We start from the raw sequence: 11,662 nt of genomic DNA on the forward strand, positions 1-11,662 counted from the left end.
AAGTCACGCCGCTTTTACACTTCTCCTCAGCAGGCTGCGGTGTATGAAGACTCCTTCTTAAAAGCAATTACTGGACTTCAGCCAAGAGCCGTAAAACTCTAATTGCTAATTTTTTAGAGCTTTATTCACTAAAACACTGCATGCGTTGCGGTTAAAAACGGCTATAAAGTTTAACACAGACATTGATCGAATTCAATAGAACAAAAAAAGTGATACTGGCAATTTTGAGGAGTGCTATAAATACACATTTGCTTTCAAGTATGCTTCTAAAAAAAGACAACCGATTATTCAAATGAAATAAACATGTTGTGAAGTGCTGAAGAGAATCATAAAGCATCCGTAGGAGGATGGTAATCATACCAGAGCTAAGTGTGCCATCCTTGTTGATAACAGAGAGGACACAGGGGTAATCAGAGTTGGATTTCAGCTTGCTGTTCCTTTCCAGGTCAAGCAGCTTCAGACGCTCTGTGGTGACAGGGGGGAAGCTGTAAAGCTGGAAGGTGAAATGGACAGTGCTGGGCCAGTCTGAATTCACACCAGCTTGAGGGACCCTAGGGAGAGACAGACAACTGATTGGCATTGGGGAATGTGGCATAATTGAAAAGCAATGATGACATTCATTGAGATACAACTGGGTCTGTGAGGACATTGCAAATGATTTAAAAGAGATAATATTCGGAGTCCTTTGGTGGTGGTTTGTTATGAAGAATCAATCTGAGTGACTTCACAATGATGAGCAAATCTCAGTGACTCAATGATAAAGAGCCAGTGTGAGTGACTCCTTCATAAAGAACCAGTATCAGCGATGCAATAATGGAAAGTCACACCATGACAAACTTATTCCACCACTTTCCAAATGCTTTCCACCAGATCAATAGTAACTACACTGAACAAAATTATAAATGCAACACTTTTGTTTTTGCCCCCATTTTTCATGAGCTGAACTCAAAGATCTAAGACTTTTTCTATGTACACAAAAGGCCTATTTCTCTCAAATATTGTTCACAAATCTGTCTAAATCTGTGTTAGTGAGCACTTATCCTTTGCCGAGATAATCCATCCACCTCACAGGTGTGGCATATCAAGATGCTGATTAGACAGCATGATTATTGCACAGGTGTGCCTTAGGCTGGCCACAATAAAAGGCCACTCTAAAATGTGCAGTTTTATCACACAGCACAATGCCACAGATGTCACAAGTTTTGAGGGACCGTGCAATTGGCATGCTGACTGCAGAAATGTCCACCAGAGCTGTTGCCTGTGAATTGAATGTTCATTTCTCTACCATAAGCCGTCTCCCAAAGGCGTTTCAGAGAATTTGGCAGTACATCCGATCAGCCTCACAACCGCAGACCACGTGTAACCACACCAGCCCAGGACCTCCACATCCAGCATCTTCACCTCCAAGATCGTCTGAGACCAGCCACCCGGACAGCTGCTGCAACAATCGGTTTGCATAGTAAAAGAATTTCTGCACAAACTGTCAGATACCGTCTCAGGGAAGCTCATCTGCATGCTCGTCGTCCTCATCGGGGTCTCGACCTGACAGCAGTTCGTCATCGTAACCATCTTGAGTGGGCAAATGCTCACATTTGATGGCGTCTGGCACTTTGGAGAGGTGTTCTCTTCACAGATGAATCCCGGTTTTCACTGTACAGGGCAGATGAGATACTGACTGGTTTTCGGACGCCCCCGGACCCCCCAATACAGTAAAACTGCACATTTAGAGTGGCCTTTTATTGTGGCCAGCCTAAGGCACACCTGTGCAATAATCATGCTGTCTAATCAGCATCTTGATATGCCACACCTGTGAGGTGGATGGATTATCTCGGCAAAGGAGAAGTGCTCACTAACACAGATTTAGACAGATTTAGTCATTTAAACTTTTTTTTAAAACAGAGGTCATATCCCAAGGAATCAAAATGTCCTTGATCTTTTTTAGATGAAGAAGTTTATTGAACTATGAAAGCATACTGTAACTTTCAAAACAAAAAATTCCTTCCATTTATTAAAACTCACTGCAAAAAGGGCCTTTCCATACTTCTGACATTAGTCAGATGATGTATTTAATGTATTTAAACGCAAAACAAATTAATAATAACTTTTTGGCGAAACAAAAACAAAACGTGAACAAAAATAATAAACAAATAAATACAAATTTATAACAACCCTACACCTAAAACTAACATGCAATCATTAACCATTCTAACACTAGCATTAATAAAGTTAATGCTATAAGTTAATAATAATATTAATAAATGTTATTAAAGAATAACTGCCAGACTGAAACCTAATTAACCTAATTAAAAACAATAAAACAGTATCCTTGTGCTAGAGCTTGAAAAGCTTCAGAGATTTTTGAAGTCAGAAAGAGCAGGTCAATCATAAAACAAAACTTCCCATTTAATCATGTGGAGCTTCAGCATTTCCTGAAAGCAAAATCAATAACTTCCTTGCAAATTCATTGCACTGTGGCTCCTTCACAGTAGAGAAAAATCAATTAAAAAAAAAATCCAGTTATTTGTGATTTGTTGAAGCAGGACTTTTGGGGAGAAGTTACTTCCTTAAAAACATAATATTTTAAATCAATTTAATTATCCAGTATTTCCATCCAGTAATGGTCCACTGCATTTTATGTAAGCAATAATCATCCATCACTGAACTGCTCCACACCTGAAGAAACATCTTCATTCAACACCAGGAGCTCAGGGGCGATGGGTTCAATCATTCAAACCTGAAGGTTTAAAAGCCAACATGGGTTTAGAACCCTAGGCTGCCATTACATCAACAAGAGGATAAACAAATGATATAAATAATTAAATGAAAGGATACAAATTAATTAATCAAAGTCCAAGGTGACATTTGAGAGCTGTCAGGGTAGTGTGAAGAGTTCGTCTCCATCCTCAGCAGAATGAATTAAAAGTGGAGGGATAGATTAGGGAGGGATGATTGCTTTCTTTTCTCTTTGTGAGGAAGAGTAGCAATCAATCACTCAGAATTAGATAAGGATATAAACTATTTAGAGTGCGGACAGTTGACAGGCCCACTGAGCACGATCACGTCACAATTTTAGAGTTTAAGTGCTATTCACTTAAATTGTCAGTTCTGACCTCTGAGCCAATCAAATGACTTGAATTCCTCAATTAAAAGAATATGCCTTACAACTACGCAAGGATTTCACATTTATATTCATCTGGTAAACAAAGGGATAGATAGCTCAGCATGGTGAGAGGAAATTTCTGAGAGGGAATGCAGAATGCACACACATGCACAATAATATTGAGATTCATTTAGCAGATAAATCACAGTTTTATTTCCTTTACAAAACAGAAAATGTATTCAGGTATTTCCATCTACCTTTAACCAGTAGACTCACCAGCTTTCTTACTGAGTATTTAGAAAAAAAATGTTTAACCAATCCATCCAATCCATTAGCCTAAAATGTTTGCCCTCTTTCACTTACATAAAATTGTAGATAAGAAATAAATACATCTCAAATGTAGAGCTTTACAATAACCTCATATTAAGACTTTATATGGGGCATTACAATGTTCAATAACATATTGAACATTATATTATTTTTAATATTACTATGACTGGTATTCACTGTTGATATCAACATTATATTAATACAGCTATTATTTAATTACTTTGTCAATTATTTATATTATTATTTGGGCTATTAATCAATTACATCTATTAATATTACATGATATCATAAATTCAGTATAAAACAGGTTAATCAAATGCATTAAACCGGGGATTTAAAATATCGCAAATAAAATATAGCATTTTTTAGTAAGTGTTTTGACTTTTTTACTGTATTAAATCATGGCCATTAAGCAATATCACAATTAAAATGTATTATATATAATAAATGATTATTAAAATGTATTATTCTTGTATGTTATTTTGTATTAAATGTGTTAAATGGATCTCAAGGTTGAAAAGAGACCCATTTCATCACCTTATCTCCCATTTGAGAAATACAACGATTTGACAGAGACAGTGAGAGAGATACAAGAGAAAGAGAGGGAGAGGGAGAGTGTGCTTTAAATCTATCAATGCCTGATCTGAGAACAGAGAGGTGCCTCAGTCTGTCACAAGCACACTTGACAAGTGCCGTTTCTTAGCATCAATACTTGAGTGATATATGGACATTGGCTGATTGGAGGCAGAGATAAGTTAGCCAGAGATGCTTGGCCCTGAACCAACACTTGAAGAGCTGCATTACTATTGAAATAAAGGATCTGACATCTCCTGTTTTATAGCTAGTGTTTCAGCACTGCTCGTAAAGGCTGTAGACTAGAACATACTGCTCTATAACAAACCTGCCTGTGAATCTTTTTAAGCAGATAAAGGCATTTTGTAATTCACTATAAAAAATTATATTACTTCTTAATACCATTATACATTTTCAATGCAATTTTTGGCCTTTTTCCCACTGCTATGAACAGCTTTTCCTGGAATACACAAATAACCAATTGAAATAAATGATTTAATTTAGTAGAGTACTTAAACAACATTATTCCAGATGGATGATGTTAGAAAAAATTAAATAACATTCACATTAATTTCCAATATGTCTGTGTCATTCCAGACACGTCTACAATTTAAATAGATTGCATGCAAGGAAGTAACCTGTGACAGTGTGTTCAACAAGCATAAAACCTTTTCAGTTAATCATTTTTGAGTGAAAAGATGCAGAAAATAATTTTTTTAAATGCTAATTTTAATGCTCACAGATAAAAGCAGAGTATTACCGTAGATACATGAATATATAAGTCACACATAAAAAAACACCTTGGAAAAGAACACATTAGAACAAAAAATAAGATTGCAAACTATAAAATGCAACCAGTGTTGCTATGGCTGACATTCAGAATTACCTGGTAAAAGCCAAGAACTGAATAATGAGAGAGTTGGCCTGCAGAGGATCTGCTTCTTCTCTCTGGGGGTTAAAGTTCACAGGCTCAGAAGGATCCAGAACCTCGGCCACCTGGTTCTGAATGTCCAGGATCTGAGGAAAACCAGAGGAGAAGAGCTGTGCCAAAGATCTCCGGGAGGTTGATCTGGAGGAGCTGAGATAGACAAATCACACATGTACAGTTAAAAAAACAAAACAAAAAAAAAACACAGGCTGCCATACAATTTCATGACATTTGCAATGCTAATGTAGCTTTCTCCAATTACCTAAGCATTTTCTTACTGAACATCTGCCATACTGTGTCTTATTCAGTTCTGTGTGCGACACAGATTTTTAGTTACAGTACTATACCTGAAGCGCATGAACTGCCAAATGCTGTCAAGACAACACAGGACACAGATCAGTAAACAGATGTGGCAGCCTACTGTGCGCTATCAGATACATTCCAAATGTCATCACAGTATTTCACATGTACAACTGTGTCAAATGTCAGAGCTACAATTAAATAATCTGGAGTGATCTGTAATATGTCCTGCTGTGATATCTTAAATGGCATCTCACACATGAAATATCATCCATGGTTTTATGAGGCTTATATCAAGCACCACTTTCTTAAGAACTCCATAAATGACTTCTTTCCTGAAAGAATTGCATGCTTGCACATAAAAGCACTTGAAATATATTCTGTTAGACACGGAAAGAAAATCGCACCAAGAGAAAGCAAAACAGAGCAAATACAATAAAACGTGGGTGGTATAACAGCTGTTGCACAGAAGTTTACAGCACAAGATATAAAATGGTGGATTTTTTCATATATGTGTCTAGTTTATTTAACAATGCAGAACTACAATCTGCCTGCTGTCAGTACAGATCTGAGAACAATACAGCCTTAGAGTTTCATTGCTAGAGCTTATATCTACTGCTGAACTCAGGTAGAATATGGGAAATCTGAATAAGGAAAATAAAAGACATTATGATGTAAAAATGGACTGTTTACTTCCTTAGTGCAAGTCTTATTATGATTTAATAAAATATGCATATTATTCCAAACAAAAAATTTTTTTTAATTGTAATAATCTTAAAATCAAAATAAATATATGTAAAACATTTCATCCTCCCTGTTTATACACCCTCTATGATCAATATGGCTCCTCAGTAAAAATATTTGACCCTGTACTGAAGCTGTATGAAGCCCTTTTTCAACAATAAGAAAAGCAAAAATATATGTGAGCTTAACAACAGCAGGACTTTAATGTGTTCTTCCAGTGACTAACAACTAATTAGGAGACACAGTAATTAAGCCTACACTTATACCAGGCTTTTAATTACCACAGACAAAGAGGAATATAATATTATCTATGGATCATGGTAATTTTCTGCTGAATTACACATTAATAAGCCTTGTTTATTATTTTCACACTCGCCTGCCCAAAATATTTTTACCAGGATATAGCGAGAAAAAAAAAGATTAAGACTGAAAGAGAAAGAAGAGAGACATAAAAAAAGGTAAAGGCAGACAGAGAATAAAAGAGACACAATCTTCTGTTTTGGTAATCATTTCTTTAACTTTATTTGTATGCATTATTAATGCATGATCGGTATACTAAATTAAAAATATTGAATTACATGATAAGCTGATTAATAAAAATCCCTGTTAATTAGCACTATCAATATTTGCTGAGAAAATCCCCCAAATGAAGATAATTCAAAACATTATTGTGGCGGACAAAATTACTGAATAAACATTATAAAATGGGCTTTATTTATTTATGTATGTGCGCATGTATTTTATAAATATATTTTTTTAAATTACATTTTAATTCAATTCAATTTATTATTGAACATTATCCTATAACTGGCCCATAGAGTCCACAGCAATCCATACCATAATTGAGTTTAGTGGGCATGATTAAATTAATTAAAAATGTAATTATTAAATAAATAAATAAAATTATCATATCTAAAGGTCTTTTATGTTCTAGTTATTACAAACTTGATCTCAAAACTGCATCTTTAATGACATTTGGCTTCTCATAATGACAACAGACTTCAGGGAATTGGACTCATTACCTGCAACTCATTTAAAACCCTTAGAACAAGAGACAAGATATGTATTATGTAAATGTTTTGTCACAATGTCTCAGGGAAGTCAAAAGAACTTCTGTCCTTGTCTGTGATTGTCTGAGCTCTTCATAAAATACAGGCATACAAATCTGACCAAATTAAGGTCCCTCACATAGAAAAAAATATCATTTGAATTCACCTGCAGTAGAATGTAAGAACTTAATTCATTCCAGCTAGCTTAGAATTTAGACTTCAATTTTAATTTCAAAGATCTCAATCAGATATGACAACTGACTCAAATCAGAGTTCTTATTTTAAATAAAGTTTCATGTGACACATTTCGGTTCCTTGTGCTGTGTGAATCTCCAGGGCCAGATTTAAATAATGTTGGCCCGTCAACTGTCTTTGGTCAGAATCAGATGATGAACAGACACCAAACAGCTCCTGAATGACAACTCTGCACTCCGACAGACTTTAAATGGCCATCTCAACTAACAGCTTCAGCAGAACTGTTGCCACTTTTAAAGGACAGCACAAGCCCACATATAAAAATAGACCGGGCCCCGAAATACTTCAGCTAAAATAAACATGACATAAACAAATGTGCTGGTGTCTTGAAAATGGAACAATGGCAACAGAGAGGGACATTGAGAGAGAAATTGGCATTAGAGAAATCAGCAAATTCATGCATGATGGAGATATAGAGTAATGTTCTAAAGAGGATATATCATGGAAAAAAGGATTTTCCTCACTCTTTTGAAAAGAAATAGTTCAATGTATTATGTATACATACACAAAACACAAATAAATAGACTTTATAAACAGCCTATAAATTCCATTTAATATATAAAGTCTGTCTACCTGTCTATCTATCTGTCTGTCTATTCATGTATCCATCCATCCATCCATCATCTACCATCTTCATTCGTCTATCATTTTGGTTAATGATGTCAGAACTATGAGCATATTATCATCATGTATGTCTGTCTGATTCTCACCCAGCAGCGTGTGTTCCGAGGGTGATGACAGGGGCGTGTACTGGAGCGAAGGTCAGCTCCTGCATCTCATCCTCTTCCTCACTTCTGTTTCTCTCTCTCTCCTGCACACTCAGCTCCAGATGAGCTATGCTGCTGGCAACTGGACGCTCCTGATTCAGTTTAATCCAGCACACAGGCAGAAAGAGAGAAAAACAGACAAATTCAAAAGTCATTTTGGACTCAAGTTCAGTATAAAAAACCCCAAAAGGCAGCGATGAAGTTTTAGCTCATACACTTTCAGTCTACAATTATCTCTCTCTGTGAGGACTCTGAAAAATACGGAGAATATTTCATCAGCAAATCTAAAAAGAACCTCCTAAAATGTGCAAACAAAAAATCCATATTTGAGGGTAAGGACAGATGTTTAGGAAGCAGATGAGAATGTCAAGACAACAAAGAGGTCAACAGATCAGAGACAAACTCTGTTAGGAATATTCAGTATTGAAATCTTCCACAAAAGATAACACACCACAGCCAAAAGAGAACTAACAACCAAACGCTCTACAAGAACTTCAAGTTCTTTATGAAACGCCTGAAGACATGACTCTTCCGCAAGGACTTGATCAAAAACCAATTACAGCATTTTCTATACTCCTTACCTAGCTTCAGACTGCACACCCACAGGCCACCAACAGTCTGTTCATTGACCGTCAGATTTATATTGCTAAAACAATTGGCAAGTATTTTCTCAATCAGACTAGCTTTAATCTGATTGGCTGGCTTTACACAGTTTCTTGGAATCAAGGTGCACTTTTTTTTTGCCCGGAAGCAAAACTTGTTTCTTTTGAAGACACACTCATTTCCCTCAAGTCTTCAAGGTTAGTGACATCAAATCAGATATAAGATAGTTCAGTTTGAGACTACTAACTTACTGTAAATAGAATGGCATATTTTGTTGAAATATTATGTCTGTGAAATAATAGACAGATTGGATTCAGATTATTCTTTATAGTTTTTCTTTACAGCTGAATATCTTAACACAGATTTGCACTTTTCCTCAGTGGTCTAAGAAAGTGGTATATCAGATAAATCATATTAGATAAACCTACTCCTAAATAACAAGAACAAACAAAACGAAAGATGCCAACAGTCAAAGTAAGGCTACTCCTTACAAAAACCTTTATTAAAATGAATGAATGAATGAATGAGTAAACAAATAAGTTTCACTATCATACACTACTGTTCAAACTACTGTTTTCAGAAGTTTTTTTTTAACAAAGAAATTAATACTTTTATTCAGCAAGGATGCATTAAATTAATCAAAATTGACAGTAAAGGCTTTTACATAGAAGCCAGATAATTGTAAACATTTTATTAAATTGTATTAATATCTCATAATATTACTGTTTCTACTGTATTTTTGATCAAATAAATGCAGCATTGGTGAGCATAACAGACTTTAAAAAACATTTGAACAGTACTGTACTATAAATTATATTTATCTATTAGATTGTACTTTTCTGGCAATCTTTAGCTCTTTGTATCACACTTCTAATGTTAGTGCCCACTTATGATGAATTGCTTGTGTGGTAGTGATCGTCATTTGCATTTGTGTCTGCAAAATGAATAAACGCAGGTCTAGATGTACTGTAGATGTGGCATGCTGGTATATGCATTCAAAATCACATCCAATCACACACACTATACACACACACATACAAATACTATGTAGTCTAATTAAAAAACACAATCGCAGCACTTCAGCCAAACTGCAAGTGAATTCCAACATTCTGCATTTGTGTTTTAAACGTGGTACAGCTCAGGATGTTCACAAAGCTTTGTCCACACAGACTAATATTTCTAAGTCAGCTGCAACCAAATCCAAAAAGAATTTGAAATTCTAGCTTGAAGATAAGACCGGGAGATTCATAGACAGAAAAAAAAATGCACAGGGAATAATTTAACATCGTCACAGAATCACCCAGAAATGACAAGCAGGAAATTGAGCATAGCAGAAATGTCCTCCCTAATCTCTGCAGAAGAGTCCATGTGTGGTACAAACAGCCTTAAACAAATGTAGAGGCGGTAACAAAGCACTTTATATGTTTATTTACACACTATCATACAGTCAAATTAGAGGTCTGCTACCCGACCCGAGCCCGACGGGTCCCGAAATACTTTCGGGTTTCAGGTCGGGTTCGGGTTAATGTTTAATGAATAGCTTCAGGTTCGGGTTCGGGTCGGGCTCGGGCTTATAGCTAAACTAAAACTATATGCAGAAGCCTAGGCTACGCTGCTTTCATAGACACACGCACACACATTATTGCACACGACAACACAGCACGGAAACTTTGATTAGTAAAATAGCTTCGACAGGCTACTGACTCGCAACTTTATATTTCTCTGCAATGAGGGGGTAAAATCGCTGTTTTTGAAGTAACTAATGCAGAGTTCACACGGCATGATATTAGCCCGATTTTTCACTCGCTGACAGGTTTTGCGAAATCGCCGACAAATGCCCGACATCGGAGGCAAATCGGTGCTTGTTCACGTGAGTGACAATCACGCAGCGTGAATTATCAAAGATGCGATCTGAGGGAATCGCCGACACGTCGCCGACGCCCGCAAAATATTTGGCATGCAAAAAAAAAAAAAAATCATTCAAAATCACGCAGTGTGCAATGATTTCTGACTGAAAAACACACCGGCGATGACCTACAGCCAATGAGAGACCAAGATAGAGGGCAGAGGGAAGTTCGGGGAGGAGTTATTGACCAGATTATCAGTATTTTAATAGATATATGAACAATTATATCATCTAGAAACAAGCACAAACATTTGCTTGACCAGCCACAACATCAGCATAACAGTTACTGCAAAATTATTTACCTCCAACTCTCTTTGCAGAACACCCAGACCCTGTTCCCTGCATCTCCCTCCTGCATAATCTGTTTTTCTTTTTCTCCTTGTAGCTGGAAATCAGCTCACAGACAATTTGCGGGCTATATATATATATATACATTTATTTTATTTTAAATTTTTTAATAATTACAGTCTCGCTCGAGAACTCCGGTCTGACGCACGTGGGTTCTCGCGTTATTTCCTTATCACTTCTCGCGTGTGTTTTGTTGTGAAACGTAGTTTGTGGACCAGACAGAGCTGTCAGCGATTCTTCCTATTGTGAAGTCATGCAGTGTGAAACCCCCTGTCGCCGATCCATCGTGCAATGTGAACACAGCAGCAACTGAATGCTCGCCCCAGATAGGCACGCAGTGTGAAAACAACGGCGATCTGACGAGTTTGAAAATCGTGCAGTGTGAACTCGGCATAATCGCCCACACGCCGCCCACCCCCGAAAAAAATTTGGCATGCAAAAAAAAAAAAAAATCATTCACAATCACGCAGTGTGCAATGATTTCTGACTGAAAAACACACCGGCGATGACCTACAGCCAATGAGAGACCAAGATAGAGGGCAGAGGGAAGTTCGGGGAGGAGTTATTGACCAGATTATCAGTATTTTAATAGATATATGAACAATTATATCATCTAGAAACAAGCACAAACATTTGCTTGACCAGCCACAACATCAGCATAACAGTTACTGCAAAATTATTTACCTCCAACTCTCTTTGCAGAACACCCAATACCTGTTCCCTGCATCTCCCTCCTGCATAATCTGTTTTTCTTTTTCT

General features: G+C 36.6%; 1 protein-coding gene across 1 annotated transcript in view; it reads right to left on the minus strand.

Moving 5' to 3' along the window:
• LOC107550066 (nephrocystin-4) overlaps positions 1–11,662 on the minus strand; it is a 61,643-nt gene that overhangs the window by 44,517 nt on the left and 5,464 nt on the right. Inside the window, exons 2-4 of the mRNA XM_016231296.1 lie at positions 7,990–8,138; positions 4,890–5,081; positions 361–551 (exon numbers count right to left, since the gene is read on the minus strand). Coding sequence (XP_016086782.1) covers positions 361–551; positions 4,890–5,081; positions 7,990–8,138 — 532 coding nt within the window. The remainder of the gene's footprint in view (positions 1–360; positions 552–4,889; positions 5,082–7,989; positions 8,139–11,662) is intronic.

This window comes from Sinocyclocheilus grahami, unplaced genomic scaffold (assembly GCF_001515645.1).
Source record: "Sinocyclocheilus grahami isolate Dianchi unplaced genomic scaffold, SAMN03320097.WGS_v1.1 scaffold16.1, whole genome shotgun sequence".
Classification (NCBI taxonomy): domain Eukaryota; kingdom Metazoa; phylum Chordata; class Actinopteri; order Cypriniformes; family Cyprinidae; genus Sinocyclocheilus; species Sinocyclocheilus grahami.